This window comes from Macrosteles quadrilineatus, unplaced genomic scaffold, assembly GCF_028750875.1.
Source record: "Macrosteles quadrilineatus isolate MER2022 unplaced genomic scaffold, UCM_ALF_1.0 Scaffold_4__1_contigs__length_99947679, whole genome shotgun sequence".
NCBI classification, from domain to species: Eukaryota; Metazoa; Arthropoda; class Insecta; order Hemiptera; family Cicadellidae; genus Macrosteles; species Macrosteles quadrilineatus.
Genome location: NW_026542597.1, coordinates 62,112,821 through 62,138,037, shown reverse-complemented (window position 1 = coordinate 62,138,037; position 25,217 = coordinate 62,112,821). Strand labels below are relative to the sequence as shown.

General features: G+C 33.9%; 1 protein-coding gene across 2 annotated transcripts; it reads right to left on the bottom strand.

Moving 5' to 3' along the window:
* Positions 1-340: 340 nt before the first annotated feature.
* LOC128991444 (protein takeout-like) lies at positions 341-24,045 on the bottom strand. Of its 2 annotated transcripts, XM_054414322.1 has the most exons (7): positions 23,923-24,045; positions 8,737-8,829; positions 6,965-7,112; positions 6,069-6,202; positions 3,900-4,049; positions 2,547-2,778; positions 341-558 (listed from the first exon to the last, which is right to left on the bottom strand). In XM_054414322.1, the coding sequence occupies exons 1-6, from the start codon at positions 23,981-23,983 to the stop codon at positions 2,576-2,578; spliced, it is 789 nt and encodes a 262-aa protein (XP_054270297.1). In that variant the 5' UTR covers positions 23,984-24,045; the 3' UTR covers positions 341-558; positions 2,547-2,575. The 2 variants fall into 2 exon arrangements, with proteins under 2 accessions (XP_054270297.1, XP_054270295.1); XM_054414320.1 differs by lacking the exon at positions 341-558 and having other exon boundaries at positions 657-2,778.
* Positions 24,046-25,217: the final 1,172 nt, after the last annotated feature.

Genomic DNA, 25,217 nt, shown 5'->3' with positions numbered 1-25,217 from the left:
ACCTGAAGAAAAAATCTTTGAAATGGCTTTGTTATAATGTATTGATAAATGCATACTAGGACATGCATTTGGGTAGTTGATTTATTCGGGAAAATAAGAACGAACAAATCGATTACAAGAATTATGTTCGCATGAATGTTCACCAATGAAATGCACGTAGTGTACAAAATCATACTAATTAAAATGTTAGCTACTGTCTATAAAATTACTTTTGAAACAAGGAGACTGGCATTCCTTCTGCCCAAAATGTGTATTTTAAATCAGAATACTCTTAATTTATTGTCTGGAACAAACTACAGTTCTTAGAATTAAATTGCTGCATTTAATATCTTTAGCAGTGATTGTTTGCTTTTATATTTCTGTTTTTTCCTATGTATTACGGTCCTTAAACTTTTGTAAGTGAGAAAGTAAGTCAATTTTTCCAAATTAAAAACAGAAGTATTATTTTCTTGTAAAAAATCTTACCCATGTGTGCAAAAATCCTACCGCCTAGATGGATGTATGAAAAAACTATTAGATATTGAAAGTGGAACTGAAAACGCAGCTTTTGTGTAGAATCTGAAACCATAGATCAAAAGTTAGTTACTAACTATTTAAGCAAATTTTTTAATCATGTAAGGCTAAAAAGGAGGATTAATTGTGTTAGGCTTTCTACAAAGAGTCGTAAAAATACTCATCCACTCCCCCAAATGTCATTTTAATATTATTTTTCAAAAGTTAACTAAGTTGTGTGGCCCATTAAGGGTTAGCTGGATCAAATTTTTTAGCTGGAAAAGAAACAACTTCCATGTACAATCTTTCTCCACTAAACAGATCAATAATAACGAGAATTAAGGGATACACAAAATTTTACCCTTCAAACACAATTATTTGTGGTATAAGTATATTCATAGAAAATACATTTACAGCACATATTATCCTAGTTTACTCTAACACTATTCGTAAAATATACATACCTTACATAAATACAATAAAGCTTACTGTACAATAAGATTTCATGATATTAAACAGCTGATGAAAGTGGAACATTAATGCCTTGCAACAATCGACAAATATTTATTCGGAATTCATTGTTGAATAGCTCGTGTTTTAGTTAATAATATTAATTTATCATTCAAGCTTGATTCAACATTAGCAAATAAATATAATAAAAGTATTTAAGCTGAGGTGCAAAAGAATGCGGAAGTGGCTACTTTGTATACGCAAATAATAATGAATACGTTGTACCAAGTCATAAGAATGTCAAGGTTGACCTTGAAAAAACACACGTGAGTACAATGACTTCTTGTTCAATGATTTGCAAGTGATAATTCTTGGCATCATTATTATTTCCTCCATCTAATATTATCCGGAGGGTTATGAAAATGTCTACAAAAATGCTAGCCACTTTTTTTAAGAATTATAACTAATGATGAAGTAAAATGTAAAGACAAGTAATGTGAAAAGGAAAATCCTCTTTAGGACTCTAAAACATTAAATCTTGGAATTCACTGAACATATTAAAGTTAAAAGAATTTGTAGAGTCACTAATGTATAATGGAAACGCATTAATAAAACATTTTCACTTGGACGCTAAGCTTCTCTGCCGGCTATTGCACTACCTTTATTGAATTGCCAATATCGTATAATACAGTAGTTGCAGAACATAATTTTTAATCAAACTTTACCTTAAATTTGTTAGAATATTTCAGAGGTTGTCTGATTAAATCCCATGTTTTATTTTTTTACAATTTCCTTCTGCTGAACGAAAAGTAGGCTTATAATTTGTCATAACTGAATTCTTTAATAATTTTGTGGCCGAATAATGTTGGCTGTTAAAAAAATGGTTTCAAATTGAAGATATAACCATTTTGGTATCATAAATAAAATCTTCCTAAATTTTCAATTATTAATTTCTTATGACATAGGACGAAAATAGTTATTTGTGTAACTAGTGAGAAAAGTGAGCAATTGACTCACTCGAGAGAAATCCTTACTCACGAGCCGTAGGCGAGTGAGGAATGGTTTCTCGAGTGAGGCAATTGTACTTTGAACTCGAGTTGCACATTATACTTTTCCTACAGTTACCATAAAACAAATAAATTGGTGAAGAAACATAACCTATTTTTACACAGAAGTGAACTTTTAATATAACATTTAATAAGAAGTGACAAATACAACAGTACAACAGCTGACCAGCTGATTTACAGCCAGTGCTGCCAACGTATTTCGCGCGCATACGACGTTGCCTGCATGTTACGTGCTCACTATGTCGTGCCTTCACGTTGCAAATCTGGAGTGAGACAAAGTAATTAGAGTGAGACAATGTTAACATTGTCTCACTGATGCTTTCTCAAATCAGTGAGAGAACATGTACATTGTTAGGTAACTGTAGGAAAATGTATATAAATACTTTTCCCCCTTATAGTACAATGTAAAATTATATTAGAGAGCTCATAAATTGATTCTTTTTGGTCTTTTTGTCTCTTCTCTCACAAAATGCTTTCTAATATGTCTATTTATTCTTTCCTTCGTTAGGTCTGTAAGTCTCACAGTCCTGTACATACAACGTTTCGTTCCTATGCGCAGCACGTCATCAAGGCGCCTTCTCTGGTTTGCTCGTGGTGGTGGATGTAGTATTGGCGGGTGTGTCAGGGTAGATGTACTCGTAAGGTACCAGATCCGCGATGTTGGTCAGTAGTAGTCGGAACACCTCGCCTATAGCTTCTCCTATAGCCGGACCGAGCTCTTTGGTCACTTCTCGCCAATTTTGGTTGAGGAAGTAATTCATGTTTTCTCCTATAAAATAATGGTTGTGAGATGTGGTGAAAGGGGATGATTGATAATGTGTTCTTAATTCTATTATTTTAATTATAGCTGGTAATCGCAATAATGGAGAAAGATTCTATGTAATCTATTGCTATTGAACTCTTTTAAAAATAGAGTTGTGACATTTTAAATCCCACAAACAGAGATGTATTTTCATTTTATTCCACTTTCTGATATTTAATTGTTGCCAAATTTTTCAAACCCTTGTTGATTATTTACCAAACTTATTGTCGAAATATTTACAACACTCTCATTGCTCTTAAATGTATTTCAAAATATTTCTAATGGGGATTCATATTAACAAGCCATAATTTAACAGTAGTTTCACCATTCGTTTTTAACCAACAGGTGCTCAATTAAAGTAAAACCATATTTAGTCAACCAGTTCCTGTTAACGTAGTAACATTTTACTTAACATTAACATTTTAAAATGAAATATGTATTTTTCTAAAACAAAAATTTGTTTTAGTTTCATAAGTTAACTTAGGAACACCCGTGGAATCGTATTCAGTAATTTTACTGATATGTACTGTCAATTTGCGCAAAAATAATCAACATTGAATGGCAGAAATGTTGATTAAGTTGCAACTAAACAGCAATGTCTAAGAGATAAAAATGAGATAAAAACAAGTGAGATAAAAATGGGGTATTATAAAAGCTCTTAGTTTTTTCACACATTACTTTAGGTTTAGACACTGGTAGCGGCATTATCACTTGGATAAAATATAGTGGTGATGGGCGGGACCTCAGTGACCTACCACCAGACCAGCTCGCTCCCCACTCACTCACCTTACAGTTTATCCATAAATTAAACATACTGTGCTTGATTGAGGAGTAAGCTGGCGTAGTGGTTAGAGCGTGGGACTTCAGTCCCTGAGGTCCCGGGTTCGATCCCCGCCAAGTCACCAATGGATTTTATCCTAGTGATAATGCCGCAACTCCTAGGTATAGCCTGAAGTAATGTGAAAAAAAATCCCAGGCTCGTGCCTAGCGTCCTAGGACAAAAAAAAAGAAAAACAAACTATGCTTAATTTATGAGTTACCGTTGTTGATAAGGAGTAATTAGAAGAATTCAGAATTGATCAACTTACCTAACAGTTTGTCCCCATTGAAGAGGTTTTCCAGGTAGAACGATGCTCCCCCGATGTCAAAGTCCAGACTACTCTTGGTAAAGTTCATGTAGTGCTTGGAGCCTTTCTTGTTCAGAACCCAGTCATACTTGTATGTTATCGTCAGATCATCTGTAACAAGTGTATTGTGTTTAAGACTAATATTAACTTATTAATGATCATTGCTGCGTTAGTATCTATAGTTTTTAAGTATTCAATTATAGTTGGTTGCTTCAACCAATATCAATTGTCGCTAGTGTTAAGTTTGCATATAAAATACATTTATTTAGTTAAATCCTGAAAGGTATGGAGTTAAGTGACGTTACGCTCATTCCATATTTTGCTTTACTTTAATGTCCGTGCTCTTTGAATTTCTATACAGTAGTAATAGCTTCACCAATTACTTTTATCCTATGAAAATCCTTTAGGAAAACTCTCATGTTATCAGATTGATATACGTATGGAACATAACATAACTTATGGTCTGAAACCAAAGGTATCTAAGTAAAATAAACGTTTATTCTTAATATTTTGTATGGAATACGAATATGTAAAGTTTATAATATTTTAAGTAAGTAAACAATATAAATAGTGTGGCTGTCTTTCCATTCATTAGGGATCCAATCAATAAATTATTCCCAGAGCACCAATTCACAACGCTTAAAGCTTTGGGACAGAGAATTGGGTCGATAAGGCAACGTACTGGATACCGGTAGGTGATTTTTTTACTTAGTTGTTTTCAAGATTCAAGAGGCAGACCTTATTTTTCTCTCAAATAAACAAAATAACCTAAATAGTTTGGTAGAGTGTTAAAATAACTCTAATAAAATTTGTATATTTAACAAGTCTTTTATAATATTCCTCAAAAGAATATATAAATCAGTTTACACACTTTAGATGTACTTTATGATTCCTTCAATATCTAAATCGTCTACAATGAATGTTTTGCAACACAGATGATAACGATGTGCAGGAAATTATATCAGCTGCTGATACAGCATGCAGATATGTTGATGAATTTAAGCAGCAAATTAAATCATGACCCGAGCTGCGTTTTCTCGTCATATTAGCTAATGGAACAGTATAATGAAGAGATGACCCTTCGTCCTCATCTCAATGCAACACTCTAGGCCTTGAACTTGTGTGTGACTAATCATTAAATTGAAATTTCCTCAATTATTTTAACAACATAACCATTAGATTGGTTTTGACTAAGTCCTTGCCAATATTATGCATATAAGTGACCTAAAATGTAAAATGTACATTGAGGAAACTTGACACATATTATTTATTATTATTTATGTTATTTGGGCTATGTAGCCTATAATTTTTTAAATTAAAATAAATAGATAAGTTTTCACTAATCCCTTAATCTAGTATAAATTTTTTAATGAAATCCTTCGGTATCCTTTTCTAATAGCTAACCGTACCTGCGGATACATTTTTAAATTACACTAATTGAAATTAAGTTGGAAACTGATTCCTGAGAGAAATAAGCTTAAGTGTAATGTGACTAAACGGGAACAGCTTAAGTTTTAGTCTAAATGACATTCACTTTCACAATACGAGTTTAAATTAGCTTTCTTGAATTCATATTAACGTGTTCGTAGGTAAAGAATCATTTAATTGACTCATAGGTGGAAAGAATTATAACACACCCTGAATTTCGGGCTATTAAGGCTATTCGATTGGATTTTATTTTATTTAAATTTACTAATTCCACGATCCAACACGACGCGAACAACCCCAAACTTTAGCAACTACTTGTTCCTGATTTATGATATTCTTTTCATTTGCCACCAACAATAGTCAAGAATCTAAATAAATAAAAAAAAATGCGAGGACACGAATACACAAAATTACATTATGAATCTACATTGTCGGATTTCTACTTTTAAAGAATTAAACTAAAAAATAAAATTGTGTGGTATAATCCTCAAATTTGACCGAAAATATGAAAGCAATGAGGGTTAAAATCAAAACTTATTTGAATTCTTCATTTTTCGTTAAATTAGACATTTTTATCCTCAATAGAGAACAACGTCATGGATTTTTAGTACCAAGACCAACCAAACAATGTTTTCTTATCATTATTTAGATTAAGATTATAGAAGTAAAATAAAAATAATAAAGGTATAGTAATGTAGCTACTGATTGTGATGTTGGCGTGTCCGTTCCCCATGATTGGCAGGATCAGGACCTGGCCAGTGATGTTGTAGATGCCTCGGATGAAAACCGAGGGAAACTTGAAGTCCCACTCGATGTGTCTCTTTTTCAAGTCCGTTCTGAAAAAAATTGTAAATTAGAATGCATCCATTTCTGCAGTTCAATCCCTACACTAAATCAGAGAACTAATTACTGTGATTCTGCTAAAAAGATGTTGCTTTATTTTTCAGTTTCATGTTCTTAATGGAATTTGAATTCATAAGGTGCTGGGATGATTCTCAGATTTGTGTACAACTCACTCCAAGAATGCTCAGCTAGCAATCCCCATGAGACTAATGATAGATCAAAACAATAGCAGGATTAACAGCTTTCCTATATTTGAAAAAATGCTATTCATACACTAGAGAAAGAGGTTAATCATATTTCTGACAGAAGATCCCTTGATCCAATGTATAGAAATTGGAAGTGAAATAATTCCTTGTGAAACCATCAGGAATTTTTCCCTCGCCGACAAATTTGGTAAAGTCTTTAAAAGATGAAGATGATTAGGCAATTGCAAATAATCAAGTACAATCGTGGTGAGGAAAAAACAGTCTATGAGACCCAATAAGTAACATTGCTTGGTAAAAATAAGTAGCCTATCTTTTTGGGCACTTTTTCCTTGGACAATTTTAAGTTTCATAACCACGTCACAATAAATCTATAGGAAATTGAATTACTTTCTCTTCATCTAAACCATTACTTGACAATGCAACCCTGAGTACCGCGAATAGAACACGACTGTAATATACTCAATAACTTAGTCAAATAGTTCATGGATAAAATGCTAATTATTCCAGCTATGTTGAATGTAGGCCCACAATGAAAGATATGGAGGGTACCTTGCAGCGATGAACTGTGCATTCTTGAGGCCGTAGATCTTGCACTCTCTGACCATGAGGTTGATACCGACCTGCCTCGTGCCTTGCCTCACAGCCAGCTGGTCAATCACTAGAGGGTCCAACTTGGGCACTCGGTACTTAGGGTCTCCTGCAACAGTACAGGGTGGGCTAAGGTATGAATGTAATATACAGGGTGTCCCACGAAGAGGTTGTTATCGTGAATTAATGTACCGTACGATGGAACACTCTACAAAATTGAATCTCCACAGCTACGACAAGCATACTTTTTTTAAAAATCACCCCTTAATCTTATTTGATTATGATCAATCATAACAAAATTGAGGAACATAAAAATGTTTTGGTGGGTTTTCGTTCAAATGGTGGGTTGATTGACATTTGGAATTTGGTCTCGATGTTTGTCAATTGTAGTAAACCAAATTAAAGTAATTAAACAGATAGCATAATGGCAAATCATCAATTAAATTAATTTAACTCATTACACCTTTGAAAACTGATGTCTATAATTAATTAGCTATGCACTACTACGCTAACCATAAATGCTGTTGTTATTTTGTTCCTCCACTTTTTTCACTGAATTGTCAGAAGCAAATGTGACTCGATGTTTTTTACGACATTATAACTGTAAAGTTCCAAGTTTGTAGAGTGTTCGGTACGTTTGGTATATTAATTAAAAAATTCAATACCTTTGTGGGACACCCTGTATAATGGTATACATAATATGTAATGAATATATGGCCTGTGGATCGTCCTAATATTGGCAAATAAGGTGAATCTACAGTACTACAAAAATGTAGCACATCATCAGGTTACCGTGTCTAGCTAATTAAGAATCCCTCACTGAGGGGCAATCTAAAATTTCTGACAAACTCCGTCATGAGCGACTGAGGCTAGGTGAACAGCTAGCCTAGCCCATCTTTCGTTTAGAATAGATATTATAACCTAAAGTTGGGCAACCTTTTACCCAGCACGAAACAGCCGTGGGTGGTTTACATTAGGGCTTTCGGGCCATCCTGACAGCAGCAGAGGCTACATAAACAAAATAATACTAGAGCAGCAAGAATAACATTCTCTGATACAGTCTCCGAGACAAGAGAACATAATTTTGCTTGTTTAAATAGCGTGTAAATCAGGGGTCTTGTAGTAACTGGTATCACTATGGCAATAATGCAATGATCACTCGATTAGAAAATACTGTGAAAAGTTATGGTGAGTGTAGATATTTACAGTTAATCGTGGCGGATCACCTTCATGAGAAAACTTGTTCTCATGTAAATGAAGTATTAGCTAAAGACCTACAGCAAGAAAGGGCCTCTTTGATAGATGGCCGTGTTTGCACCTTGGTTAAATTATTTATTATTCGTTACTAATTTTTAACCTTGGTTAAAATTAAAGCATATGTAAATGCATTTAAATTATTGAAAATTGTTTTCCTCATTTATTTTTATATTTCCAAGGTCGATTAGTAAGGTAATTTTATCACTAAAGACAAATTCACAGAACTCAAAATATCATTTTAATTTAAATTTTGATAAAAACCCACACGTAAATCAATTAAACATTCCCGCAGAGTAAACTAATATTTGAATCGAGTTGAAAACTCATTAAGTTCTAGGAAAGTTCTAAATTGAACTGAAGCATTGTTGTCTGAAACTGAAACGATTATTCAAAATCTATCAGTAAATGTATTGGTTTACGTCATATGTATATGCTTATATATAATCTGTGATATTGTGTATACTGTATACACTTACCGTTGATGAAGTGCGGTATAGCCTGCTGACCGTGTTTGACCACGCAGTCGTTGAGGTTGGGATCGTTACGACTACATGCTGGAGTGTACCACGCTGCAACAAACACAAACAATTCGATGAACTGTACGTTGTGACAAACGTACCAATGAACATCATGCTGCATCAAACTCAAAAAGTCTGAGATTAACATGCTGCAACAAACACAAACAATATTTTTTTTTACACGTTGTGACATACGCGTCAATGAATATCATGCTCCAACAAACACAAAAAGTCTGAGAGTAACATGCTGCAAGAAACACAAACAATATAATGAATGACACGCTGTGACATACACGTCAATGAATATCATGCTCCAACAAACACAAAAATGTCTTAAATTAACATGCTGCAACAAACAAATCCATGAGTAACATGCTTCAACGAACACAAACAATTCTATGAATGACACGCTGTGACATACACGTCAACGACTGTCATGCTTCAACAAACACAAAAAAGTCTGAGTGTACCATGCTGCAGCAAACAAATCAATGAGGATCATGCTTCAACGAACACAAGCAATTCTGTGAATGACACGCTGTGACATGCACGTCAATATAAATGTCATGCTCCAACAAACACAAACAAGTCTGAGTGTACCATGCTGCAGCAAACAAATCCATGAGTAACATGTTTCAACGAACACAAACAATTCTATGAATGACACGCTGCGACATACACGTCAACGACTGTCATGCTTCAACAAACACAAAATGGCTGAGATTAACATGCTGCAGCAAACAAATCAATGAGAATCATGCTTCAACGAACACAAGCAATTCTATGAATGACACGCTGCGACATACACGTCAACGACTGTCATGCTTCAACAAACACAAAATGGCTGAGATTAACATGCTGCAGCAAACAAATCAATGAGAATCATGCTTCAACGAACACAAGCAATTCTGTGAATGACACGCTGTGACATGCACGTCAATATAAATGTCATGCTCCAACAAACACAAACAAGTCTGAGTGTACCATGCTGCAGCAAACAAATCCATGAGTAACATGTTTCAACGAACACAAACAATTCTATGAATGACACGCTGCGACATACACGTCAACGACTGTCATGCTTCAACAAACACAAAATGGCTGAGATTAACATGCTGCAGCAAACAAATCAATGAGAATCATGCTTCAACGAACACAAGCAATTCTGTGAATGACACGCTGTGACATGCACGTCAATATAAATGTCATGCTCCAACAAACACAAACAAGTCTGAGTGTACCATGCTGCAGCAAACAAATCCATGAGTAACATGTTTCAACGAACACAAACAATTCTATGAATGACACGCTGCGACATACACGTCAACGACTGTCATGCTTCAACAAACACAAAATGGCTGAGATTAACATGCTGCAGCAAACAAATCAATGAGGATCATGCTTCAACGAACACAAGCAATTCTGTGAATGACACACTGTGACATGCACGTCAATGAATATCATGCTCCAAGAAATACAAGATGGCTGAGATTAACGTGGTGCAACGCATGGTGGTTAACACAGTTGCCGTGCTAAAATCATTTAGTTTCTCAACTTTTAAGTAAATTGGGAAATAACCTAAATACATTAATTACCAACAAACAAAACAAAATAGCAATATACACACTGATTAAAATGCCTCACAGTAGCCTTATTTTCTTATTATATGTATAAAAATAAGATATAAAATAAATAGAATATTTATAAAAAAACTAACAGAATCCATTAGTAAGAGCTCATCATGTGAAAAAGATCTAGCACAACATTGAATTCTATCCTGTACTGTATTACAAAACTCATAGCTTTATTGGAGCCTGATTATTTATAAATGTGACAACTGGACGTACCTACATTGCAGGTTGCTGCACTAACATAACCGGCGTAAAAGAACGGTACTAACAGTACAGTGTTTCGTTAAAAAAGTAAAACATGATGTTTCATGTAGCCTACAATGAAGAATGCATTATAAAACTGATTGAATTTTTTGATTAAACAATTGCAAGTGCAAATACGCTATGAAAATGCATCATTGATTTTCACAGCCAATCTCAGAAAGCAATCAGCGATCCAAAACATTTCAGTCATTAAATATCAGAAGATTGGATTTGATTATCTATTTATGTCACTTTACCCTGTAATCCAAATCCAATATTTATAAATGTGTAAAATTCCCTTTACCTTTTGTGTAAAACACTGTCGATCTATACACGGCCAAAACAAGTTGTATTTTTATTTCTAGCGAAACACATGGATTAACATGAAATGTGGGCAGAGAACTGTTGGTATTTAACAATTCACTTAGCTAATGATTGTATGGTTGAATGCAGTATTTACGATTACACAGAGCTTTAACCAAATACAAATCCAACTCAATGGCAATATTTGTAGAACGTACCTGTAAATTTATTTGACTTTGTTTTATAACAAAGCTACTTCGAAAAGCGCTTAATTTTAATTTACTGGAACGCAGAGCTAGCCGTTAGCTACAAGTTAGCAGTACTTAAACATTGTTTCCTAACAAAGAAATGTCTGTGATATTCACAAATAAAACCCATATAATATCTTTACACAACAAAAAATTCCAATAGGGTAACTATATTTAATACTTGTTTATAAACTTGCAACGAATTTGGGTTCGCTTCTGCGCTCTTTAATAATCTTGTTCGTTGACTAGATCCACCATAAAAATAAACCATACAAATCCTAAGATCCGTAAATAAAAATTTAAGGTTTTAATCTATCGATTCCCCATTAGAACGCTCATTAAAATACTGTAATGAAAATATGTTAACTAAAATGTTAATTTTCTGTAGCGTACAACATGATTCTTCTTCCATCAAATAACTCGAGTCTTATTTTTAATGCAAGATGAGTCTGGTTATATAGTCTTCATGTATGTCAATTATTCGGTCCCGGCATAACTCATGTATTTAATGTAACATATGCCTGGTCAAATGGTATGTATGTGTGTCAATGGGGCTTACCATGACTCATGTATTTTATGTAAAATGAGTCTGGACATAGGATTTTTGAATGTGTCAATTGGGGCTGGCCACAACTCGTTTATTTAATGTAAGATGAGCCTTATAGATAGATATATTCTAGATATAGTCAATTAATGGGGCATACCATAACTCATGTATTTAATGTAAGATGAGTCTGTTCATATAGTCTGTATGTCTGTTAATTAATGGGTCTCACCATAGCCCATGTATTTAATGTCAGATGAGTCTGGTCAAATGTTTTGCATGTGTGCCAATAACTAGGGCTTACCATAACTCATGTATTTCATGTAAAATGAGTCTGGACATAGGATTTTTGCGTGTGTCAATTGAGGCTGGCCACAGCTCGTTTATTTAAATTAAGATGAGTATGGTCATATGTTCTAAAAGTGTAAATTAATGTGGATCTCCATAACCTATATATATGTATTTATTTTAAGATGAATAGACCTATGGTCATATGGTCTAAATGTGTCAATTAATGGGGCTCACTATAACTCGCGTATTTATTGTAAGATGAACCTTATGTTCTATACGATTGTCAATTAATTGGGCTATACATAAATCATATAGCCTAAGTAATGCAAGATAAGTCGGCCCATATGTTCGTTATGAGTGTCAGTTAATATGGTTTTAAAACACCTGTGCCCATGTATGATGGGTCTTGCCATGTCTCCTATATGTCATGTCTATTTATGAGGCTCGTCATGTCGGTTGGTTCAAGGTAATCTTGCCTCACGTGCGTTACTCATTGGTATTGCGACCACACTGTGTAACTTCTACAAACACCACCAGACCCGCCAAATTCTCCCTCGCAAATGAACAGTGTTAGTCTGCAATGTACACTCTAATGAAGTACTACTCTTTGTTCGTCAGCTGATTTAATTAGGATAGTTAATAAATAAAAAATAACAAGATGTGATTGAAAAAATTTAAAATTACTAACGGTTTGTCTTTTTTGTGGATATGTTCACATTGACTTTCAAAAGTACTTTGACAATTTTGGTAAAGAAAAATTAGACGTTATGTTGTTTTAAGGAGAATTGCAAGAAATGAAAAGTAATTGTTTACCATTTATTTCTACAAACTAAAGAAATTTTATTTAACAAATTAGTTTGATCTTTTCTATTGTGAAATTATTTTTAACTTTTTTTCTCTCTGAAAAAGTAAAAATATGCTTACCTGTATTCCAATTTTATTTCAATCTCAATCTAAGGCCTTGTTTATGACTCTACGATGCTACAAATTTTATATCAACTGTTTTAATTACTTACTACTCATGACGAGTAATAGCTACTCCACAATAGTTTATGAATAAGAGTCCACCCATATTAATTCCAGTTCTAAAACTTTTTAAGAGTCGTTAGTAGTGATTTCAAGCCTTAAACTACAAGGGTTAACACAATCTGCACAGTTTTTCCCTTTCCCCACAAGGTCGACAGTACAGTAACAGCGGATAACACTAAACCCATTGTTTTATGAACTGAATTCCACATATGAACAGAATCATCCACCAAAATAATATTGCATATCGTTTAATATTCTACATCGTTGAGAGTTGATAATAATTATTAATAGCCTAGCCGGGTTCAACTCATTCTTTATTCTACGTTCCTAACATTATTTACTGACAGATCGTTTATATATATTTTTTGCAGAATTGTTACTGTAACTGGAATTTGGAGTTAAGTTGAATTTTGAAAAAATCCATAATTTTGGGAATGCTAGTGTCGATGTATAGTTAAGTACACCACAATATAGGATATCAACTATACATAGTAAATAGATTATTCAACCCAAATCTTTGTACCTCTTGAAACCAATCAATTTCAAAACAGGTGAAAAAGCGATTGGTGCAACACACTAAAAATCGAAGACTCTTCAAGGTCAAACTAATTGGTCGAACAGGTTGGACTGGTGTTTAACAGTTTATATAAACTGTAGAATGCGAGTCGAGCCACTAACTAGGCTGGAGTCGACGAACCGAGATAAATCTGAGGCGGTTCCGTATATGTGAGGCAACTGCAAACCTGCTCAGCTTGCAGATCCACTGCTTGACTCATTGTTACATAACTGAAGTCACTGTGTCAGTTGGTAACCTCAATATCCTCAATTTACTTTCCATTGATCGGCTACACAGCTCTAGGTGGCTGGGGATCTTCAGGAGGAAATGTTCAGACATTGTAGAAACTGAAATTTGCTTATGAGTCTATGTTTCAGACTACTTTTGGAACAGTCAAATTGGCCAACAAAAGGAGCGTTCGGCCACACAGCTGTAGACCAATGGCTCATCTCCAGGGGAGAAATATCCCTTCTAGACATTGTACAAACTCAAGGATACAATCTTATTTCACAGAATATCGTTTTTCACGCTTATAAATTGACCATCAACAGTCGGTTGAGCTTCAAACCGATGGTGGCAAGAGACACTTCGGGATGAAATGTTCTGTCTTCTGTAGAAACTGAAGTAACAGTTTAAGATTGCTTGTGAGGTTATTTCCAGATTACCGGTAAACTCTATTTCCTAACATTTACCTTTAACAGTTCCGACGGTGTTTTGTGACAGCTGACATAGCTGTGAGGTCACAGGTGAGACAGTTCAGCTACCAAAGTAATTCGTTTACTGAAACTAATTGGTAACTCAAATTCCATCAGTTCTATTTTGCAGTTTCGTTTTGCATCGAACTGCCGAAACTGTCGAAAGACAAAACTATCCATTGTTTCATAAATTGCCCTTTAAGGTCGTAATTCCTTTCTCAAGGGGACTTTCCATTTGTATACCTAATGTTAAAAATACCTCAGCTGTACTTATTTGTATGTCATTCTTTAAATTAATTTATAACCTTATTAAAATCAGGTGTGATTTTTTTAATTTTTATTCTGCTTTGTTTATTTCAGCCAATAGTTAAATTAATACTTATGAAGTCAAACGGGGTGAAGCCCGTGGGTAACAGCTAGTTGTTATAACAGTCGATCCAGTGCAGTTTGTCATGGATACCAATTAACCCATGTAGACAATTAAATATATAAATCAATCTAGTGTGAATCAATTATAAATCAATTATATTCATAATGTGACACGGACGTTAATATATTCTATAAAGTTTGACACGGGCGTAAGTTTTACATCGGGCTTCAATGCCAAAGTCTCAAGAAACGAGGAGAAACGTCGAAGGATGATAAAAAGAATACAGTCTGGATATAAAACTATATTCTTCTTTGTTGAAGCAATGTAATTAATCCATCAATATAGTTAAAATTACTTAATGACAAATTTTAATCAAAAAATTTATAAAACTAAAAATATTTGAATTTTGCAATCAAAGGTAAATATATTCCCTGAATTTGAATAACGCATTGCTATGTACTGTATAGGCTGATTTATATTAGACATTCCCAAATTTATATCACAATGCTCACATTAATATTGCATTGTGTCTAATGTAACAATTAATTGTGACAATGCCTGAGGTTGATTGATAACTCTGTTCAATACAGTAATTGAATCCAGTTTAATTAGTGTTCATCATAATTAAAACTGTAATTCGTTAATCAAGCAATGATTTTTATTACACTCTAATTGGCAATTTCGATATCTGACATATTAACTGGAATAATTGTAAGCAATTTTATATTTAGTGTTGTATTTATGCAATGATGGCCTTAAATGATACACTTGATCATTTAATAATGAATGCATTTATTTAAATGTTTTAATTGGATACTTAAACCAGTATATTTTGAAATGCCAAATAGCATCTTATACCACAGATATTTATAGCTATTATGTGTCCGTTAGCGCGATAACTCGAATAATATAAAAAAATAATCCGATTTTGATGAAATTTGGTACAAACGTGTAAACCTACGTTTATTCGAACGAGTTCGCGAATCAACATGATCCGACTATGGGAACGGGGGTTCTGTGGGGTAAAAATTGTTTTTCCCATTTGACCCTAAAACACAAAATTTCACAATTTCTTTTCAAACCATTTTGTAGAACTTAAAAAAGAAGTAATTTTGTATGTTGAAGCGTTGTTGTATGCCAGACAGTTACGAAGATAATTAAAAAATTTAAAATTCCTATGTTATTCTTATGGAGAATAAAAAAACATGTTATAGAACGAAAAAATGTTGTAGTTTGCTTGTTTATGGGTATATTTTAATCAAATGTGTCAATTGTGTTTATTTCATACTCGCGATCAACATTTCAATAAAAAGAACACAATACAACACCTTCCCTGTAGCAGCAAACCTAAGTACTCATTAAATTTAACTTAATGTTATTTAAATACGAAAATAAATCTGAAATTTTTTATGGAATATTTTAGTAGAAATCCAGCCAGGAAAATGGAAATTCGCTTAGTATCTCTGGTTTGCTCCAGCAGGGGTATTTTAGTATTGTTAACTAAGATAAATCAAATGTTTACTAGGTGAAAATTCAAATACTGTACAGTGCGTGCAATGACAAGGATAAAATATTCTTCAAACATTCACTTTACGAAATATGGTTTTATTTCTTTTAGAATAAATCTTTGGCACATAAAAAGAAATTTACTGCTACTGTAAAAATACTGTAAAATATTACTCGAGGATAAATTTTGAAGAGATGTTGAAATAGTGAAATTACACTGATTCTATTATTGTTTACGTTAACACTAGTTTAATTTTAAGTAAAACCTTCAGTATCCAATAGACAATGGTAAAACTTATCGAACCAATATCGTCAGGTAGTATGAAAACTCTTATAAAGATCACAGGTAGTGATGACAAAAAAAGTTATTTAGAAAATACAATTAATTATCAGTCATAGCGTAGTCAGTTGAACCCACGTTGGATCCTAACATAAAGGCAGTTTTATATTGGTAGTAATGAAAGGAAAGCACTGGCGTTTGTAACAGACAACAATTATTATAGAGAGGCTAGTAACATACGTTTTCATATCGTATATTCTAATATAACTAATAATACGGTATACTCAGTATCGTCTTTGACTATTTCATACAATATTGACCTCAGTATTCAATAGTAATGGTAATCATTACTGTAGTGTTGTAGGTGGTCGTTTTAACATTTGTCTCATGACTAACATTGTTACCTCACGATACGTGTATATACTGATGATGAGACACACTACATTCTAACTGACAACCTAGTGACCATCACATCATTAAATACAATATAACCTGATACTAGCTAACACATACAACAGACTACTGAGTAGCATATACTGTAGTGTTGTAGTTGGTCGTTTTGTCAACATTTGTCTCATGATTAACATTGTTACCTCACGATACGTGTATAAACTGATGATGAGACACACTACATTCTAACTGACAACCTAGTGACCATCGCATCCTAACCTACAATATAACCTGATACTAGCTAACACATACAACAGACTACTGAGTAGCATATACTGTAGTGTTGTAGGTGGTCGTTTTGTCAACATTTGTCTCATGATTAACATTGTTACCTCACGATACGTGTATATACTGATGATGAGACACACTATACATTCTAACTGACAACCTAGTGACCATCGCATCCTAACCTACAATATAACCTGATACTAGCTAACACATACAACAGACTACTGAGTAGCATATAATGTAGTGTTGTAGTTGGTCGTTTTGTCAACATTTGTCTCATGATTAACATTGTTACCTCACGATACGTGTATAAACTGATGATGAGACACACTACATTCTAACTGACAACCTAGTGACCATCACATCATTAAATACAATATAACCTGATACTAGCTAACACATACAACAGACTACTGAGTAGCATATACTGTAGTGTTGTAGTTGGTCGTTTTGTCAACATTTGTCTCATGATTAACATTGTTACCTCACGATACGTGTATAAACTGATGATGAGACACACTACATTCTAACTGACAACCTAGTGACCATCGCATCCTAACCTACAATATAACCTGATACTAGCTAACACATACAACAGACTACTGAGTAGCATATAATGTAGTGTTGTAGGTGGTCGTTTTGTCAACATTTGTCTCATGATTAACATTGTTACCTCACGATACGTGTATATACTGATGATGAGACACACTATATTCTAACTGACAACCTAGTGACCATCGCATCCTAACCTACAATATAACCTGATACTAGCTAACACATACAACAGACTACTGAGTAGCATATAATGTAGTGTTGTAGTTGGTCGTTTTGTCAACATTTGTCTCATGACTAACATTGTTACCTCACGATACGTGTATATACTGATGATGAGACACACTATATTCTAACTGACAACCTAGTGACCATCGCATCCTAACCTACAATATAACCTGATACTAGCTAACACATACAACAGACTACTGAGTAGCATATAATGTAGTGTTGTAGGTGGTCGTTTTGTCAACATTTGTCTCATGATTAACATTGTTACCTCACGATACGTGTATATACTGATGATGAGACACACTATATTCTAACTGACAACCTAGTGACCATCGCATCCTAACCTACAATATAACCTGATACTAGCTAACACATACAACAGACTACTGAGTAGCATATACTGTAGTGTTGTAGGTGGTCGTTTTGTCAACATTTGTCTCATGATTAACATTGTTACCTCACGATACGTGTATAAACTGATGATGAGACACACTATACATTCTAACTGACAACCTAGTGACCATCGCATCCTAACCTACAATATAACCAGATACAAGCTAACACATACAACAGACTACTGAGTAGCATATAATGTAGTGTTGTAGGTGGTCGTTTTGTCAACATTTGTCTCATAAATAACATTGTTACCTCACGATACGTGTTTATACTGATGATGAGACACACTACATTCTAACTGACAACCTAGTGACCATCGCATCCTAACCTACAATACAACCTGATACTAGTTACATACAAAAGACTACTGAGTATCATATACTGTAGTGTTGTAGGTGGTCGTTTTGTCATCATTTGTCTCATGACTAACATTGTTACCTCACGATACGTGTATATACTGATGATGAGACACACTACATTCTAACTGACAACCTAGTGACCATCGCATCCTAACCTACAATATAACCTGATACTAGCTAACACATACAACGGACTACTGAGTATCATATACTGTAGTGTTGTAGGTGGTCGTTTTGTCAACATTTGTCTCATGATTAACATTGTTACCTCACGATACGTGTATAAACTGATGATGAGACACACTATACATTCTAACTGACAACCTAGTGAACATCGCATCCTAACCTACAATATAACCAGATACAAGCTAACACATACAACAGACTACTGAGTATCATATACTGTAGTGTTGTAGGTGGTCGTTTTGTCAACATTTGTCTCATGATTAACATTGTTACCTCACGATACGTGTATAAACTGATGATGAGACACACTATACATTCTAACTGACAACCTAGTGACCATCGCATCCTAACCTACAATATAACCAGATACAAGCTAACACATACAACAGACTACTGAGTAGCATATAATGTAGTGTTGTAGGTGGTCGTTTTGTCAACATTTGTCTCATGATTAACATTGTTACCTCACGATACGTGTATAAACTGATGATGAGACACACTATACATTCTAACTGACAACCTAGTGAACATCGCATCCTAACCTACAATATAACCAGATACAAGCTAACACATACAACAGACTACTGAGTATCATATACTGTAGTGTTGTAGGTGGTCGTTTTGTCAACATTTGTCTCATGATTAACATTGTTACCTCACGATACGTGTATAAACTGATGATGAGACACACTATACATTCTAACTGACAACCTAGTGACCATCGCATCCTAACCTACAATATAACCAGATACAAGCTAACACATACAACAGACTACTGAGTAGCATATACTGTAGTGTTGTAGGTGGTCGTTTTGTCAACACTTGTCTCATGACTAACATTGTTACTTCACGATACGTGTATATACTGATGATGAGACACACTACATTCTAACTGACAACCTAGTGACCATCACGTCATTACTGACAATATAACCTGATACAGTACTAACTAACTCATACAACAGTCCATGGAGAATCAAATATCGCGACAAAACCCCTAATAACATAATGGATACAATTATAAGTCCTTAAAATCCTTGATTTCTTAACAAGTGGCATGCAGTTCGCCCGTATGAAGTGGGTTCACTTAAAACCAGGGTGTGTTGGTTGCTTTGGTTTGCACCACAGTTCTTTGGTTGTCAGCATGGTGCTTTGGTTTGTACCGACGATGTGTGTTTCAAACGACGCTCTAAGACATTTAAGTCAGAATATGATACGGATCATGCAATGTGACCTTGAGGTCTATGCTTATAAAATGTATACAGTAACATAGCCTACTTCTGTAGGTATAGATGGTATTTTTAAGACCAATGAAAAATATATTGCTAGAGCTTCCAACGCATGTAAAACATTCGCGTTCAATTTGGTTAGAGACCTAGATTTGGTTTGATAACATAACTGATGTTTCTGCAAATAAGTTTAGGTTTTTTATTTGTTTCGAAGAATTGGCACAAAAAAAGATGATATGTAAAAGATATTTTTATCTACACATAGTTGGAAACTGGTTCCACCAGCTTAACGTGGTAGCTGGTAGGTTGTTCAGCAAATCTTTCCACTCTTGGATGAATTTCATAAAACTCCCTCGTTAGAAAGTTAATACATTTTTTCTATCCAGAATTGGAATTTGATTGGGCTACCTTTTGGTTGTGTCAGATTAGACAATTAGCAAATAGGTTAAGAGGTCGACCACGATAAAGCGGTAATGGCTTCTTATGAAATATGAGGAGAAACTTGAATGACAGAAGCTTGGCTTGCTGACTTACACTTGGTAATTTTGACACGAATTGAAACCCTTATTCAAAGAGCTAAATTAAATTATGTGTACACTTATAGAATTTTTAGGTTTTAAACCTAAATGGTAAAAACAATCGATCAGGTAAGCGCGAATGTTCTTCAGTTTCTACATTTCAAATGGGCTGGTTGTAAAATTATTTTATATAATATATTTTTAAATGAGCTGACCAATGTATTGGGGAGTGTAATTAATTTGTTTTCAGTGCTATATATTTATTTTTTTTCAATTTTTACAGAGTGCTGCGGTAAAATATGTAATCGGGCCTAATATCATGTTCTGTACAATAAAGTCAGCAATGTGATAATGTAGGCCTATACAGTCTGCGATGAACCAAATATGGTTGCTTTTATCTCCTCCGCATATTGTAACTTTTCAATTTATACTACAGTATAACTAAAAATATCCTCGAGACATACAGTGTGTAAATTAAGTCTTGAAACAAATCTGTATTTTTTCAAACTGAAATAGATAGAGAAATATTCTAAGTGTGGCGTTGACTGTTAACAAAGGTTCCGTAATTTTTTACATCAAAATATTTTTAACCCCCCTAACAGGGTAGTGGATTGGGGGTGTCGTTTTTTTCAAATAGCAATTCCTATTGAGTGACCCCTCATTTTGAAGGATTTGTCAAGAGAAATACAATGAAGCGAATCCGAGGTAGATATCTCACGCTTAGCCAAAATGGTAGGTATTCCAAAATTTGAATTATGTGAGCACCGCCCATTACACCGATTCAAATTTGGAATGTCGTAGGAGACCGAATGGCTAAGGGTGAGCGTCTAATACCTCACATATCTACCTCAGTTTTGCGTCACTATATTTCTTGAGACAACCCCTTAAAAATGAGGGGTTGCTATTTTAAAAAGTCAACTCTACCCCCGCCCTGTTAGGGTAGGCCTATTTAAAAAAGATAGATCTATTTCTGTAAAAAATGGACTTATTTTTCATATTTTAGTGAAACTGGTGATTTTTTGCATAAATTAAATTATGGAATACCTGCCATTTCGGCTAGGGGTGAGATATCTGCCTCGGGTTTGTGTCATTGTATTAATCTTGACAAACTGTTCAAAACGAGGGGTCACTCAGTAGGGGTAGCTATTTGAAAAAAGTCAATGTTAGGGGGTTAAAAAATATTTTTGATTTAAAAGTTTACGGAACATCAACAATCAATGCCACAAACAGAATATTTCTATCCATTTCGTTTTTAAAAATACAGATTTGTTTTCATTCTTAATTTACACACATTGTATATAGTTGAGAACCCTCATCGATTAATTCTTGTCATTTAACGTACGGTGAACAAAATTTAAAAGCACAATAAACTAATAATATTACGCATGTTTATTGGTACCACCACATATGATATAATACTTTTGTTAGTATTATCATAGACAAAAAGAATTCTTTTTGTCAATGTTATTATCCATCGAACAAATCCTTTACTGCTATCTAGTTTTAAACATAAGTAGTTGTACAATGCTTCAGTAGCCTCAGACATTAATTCGCTGACATAATCCCTAACACATTTTATAAATGCGTAATGGTTTTGATTATTTTAAATTGTTCTCTGTAAATGTTTTCATATTTCCTGAAAGGTAATAATACTGGCAAACGTAAATACAAGAATATATAATTCCTACTTTCCAGGTCTAAACAGTAAATGTATTGGTACTAGCTAGCATTTGTAAATCAGAGAGAATATTCTACTGTTCAAGTTTGTACAGCAAACATTGTAGGTTATCCATTCAGTTTATACGGCTAGTATTTTAGTATTTACCTGTAGTAAATCCAAGGCAATTTCTTACTTTTCAAGTGTGTATGTAGAGTAAGTTTGTTGGTAACAGTAAACCTATAAATAATTGTGTTCTCTATTGAAACGTCAAATCTGTCGACGCCAGCAAGTGTAAAGACGAGAATAATCTATTCATCAAGTTTGTGCACCAAGTCTCTCGATACTGATTGAAATTAAGGGATATTCTGCTTTTGACATGTCTATAACGGAACGATACAGCAAATTGTCAAACATAGTCTACCTAATGAGGTAGACATAAACAGTTTTACCTCCATCTACGTTGCAAGGTAAAGCTGCCTCTGAACTGGTCTGGAGAAAACTCTATTTTGTTGCTTCTATCGGTAATTAGCATGTTTAATTACCCAACTTGACAGAGTAAATATAGTTTAGGTTGAAAACCTGCGCTACTGGTTTTGTTGTAAACAAACGGTGTTTTACCCATGCATCTGTTATAATAACATTTGCCTGGACATATTGTTGAAACGACTTTAGTCTATATTTATTTATATGTATGAGCACGAATGTAATCATCATGATTTTAAACTTAGTATCAAAATTACATCAGTTATCAATCATAGTATGCCTATTAGGCTATTCTAAGATGCAACACTGGCTCAATTTGAGGCAAAGATAACAAATTGAAGGATGAGTGTAAAATGAATTATGAGAAAGATTTGCTAATGTTTGAAACCGTACTGAGTCATTGTTTTATTGTTTATACTTTGTTAATAAACTAGGGGTGGTGCTACATTCCAAATCATAAATAATAAGAGCAAAACAGCGCAGAAAACCTAATTGTTAACATATAAAACCTCCAAATACTACAGATGAATTATATGGATTTATAATACGTTAGACACAAGAAACCAAACGAAAATGTTAATTCTTCAATTTTAAGTACAAATTGACAAATATTAAATAGCAGCATAGTAGCTTGTAGCAATTATCTAAAACATTTTGTTATATTATGTTATTTATCTTGTTACATTATGTCGGCCTTAACAAGACTACAAGATCGGCGCGATCATAGTGCGCACTCATCCTACACATCTCCATTCATTAAAGTATTTAAGTTTCTGCACTCAACATTTTTTGGATGGATATTAAATTAAACTTAGGCTTATGTATGGCTCCGACGGATGAATTTACTTAATTTGATTATTTTCTGATCCGTTAATGTGATAATTATTAATTAATTTTGTGTATATAGTATATTTATCAGCTAGTAAGTTACGCCTTAGGATAATATTTTTTTCATTGCGCAATTCCATCAAGTTTTGTACACACGTAATTCAAAGCATTAATAGAATATCTCAAATATTTTATCAATCATACTCTTCAACCTACAATTAGCCATATACAACGCGCGCGTTTTATAACACATCGGATAGTCTGACTACATAGTGCAAAATTGTCTGTGGATAATATGTAAACATGTATGTATGCTAGTTGTACTCACGTAGTTTAAGAGCCTGTGATGTAGAGAGGACAGCTGCAAGGAGCAAGTAGGACGCTGCCATGGCGGAGGTCGACGGGGCACTAAACACCAACACTAAACACTAAACACCAAACACCACTCACAACCGCGGACCGTCCACACTGCAACAATCGTCCGTAGCGTCGCGACCAAACTTCAGATCCAAGTTTAGAGTCCCCCGAAAGATTCGGTACCACGAATTGTTGTTGCAATAAATTTCTTTTCCTTGCAAAATAAAAATTCTACTACTTCTTTGGCTCGGCGCTAGAACGGTGGTAGAAGTAACAAAGGTGTCGCATACATTTTTGTTCAAGGGGCAACCTGATATTTGTGTTCATGGGTTTGGGAAAATACCATCCTCTGCTAACAAATCTATTAAAACTTTAAGAATGTTTTCTTCTCCCTAAGATTCTAACCACTTTATTATTAGACTGTGTTTATTGCTATAAATGACATCCGTCCGGTAAGAGGATGATCGATGATTTATAACTATCTACTAAATACAAGGGTTTTCTCTGTTACATTCATGTTTCACCCGTCTCGTCGTTCACTTGGTTTTATTAAGCACTAGCTGTTGTACCCGTGCTTTGCAACGGGAAGAGGACATAAAATATAAACGTTTTTAATCTTTATCTCTTGCATAATAGTTACACATCCGCCAACGGCGCCAACGCTTTTAGAAACAAAATTCAACTTTTATGGCCTTAATAGAAACGTTTAAGTTATGACTTTTAAATCTGGTAAGTAGGTGGTGGATACAATCATTTTGGTTTTGATTAATTTTAAATCTTGTGTAGGCTGATATGAGAAAAACTGACCAAATCTTTGAGTAAAACTTTGACATACATGATTTAATTACCAGATTTACCTTCATCTCCCTTAATTACACATCTTTTAATTTATTATTGACATTTTAAATTTCAATTTTGAAGTTGCAAAAATACTAATTATTAAATTTAAATATCTTTATATTAAACTCTTCTTTATATTAAATCACAAATCCTTTCATCTTCAGTTTTTTCACTCACAATAAATCATTAGCTAAACTAAGTCAGCTGTTATAAACTTTAGAAATATTGCTGTGCCTTATCAATACAGTCTTTTGAAATATTAAAGAAACATAGAAAAAATATATCTATAGGTACTATAAAAAATTTCAAACAAATAATTTAGCATTAAAGACAGCAGACAAAACTAATATGATTATCAAAGCATCAAGGACTAAAAAATATAATAGCAAATACAGTATATGTTTAATTGCATCTCTGATTCTACTA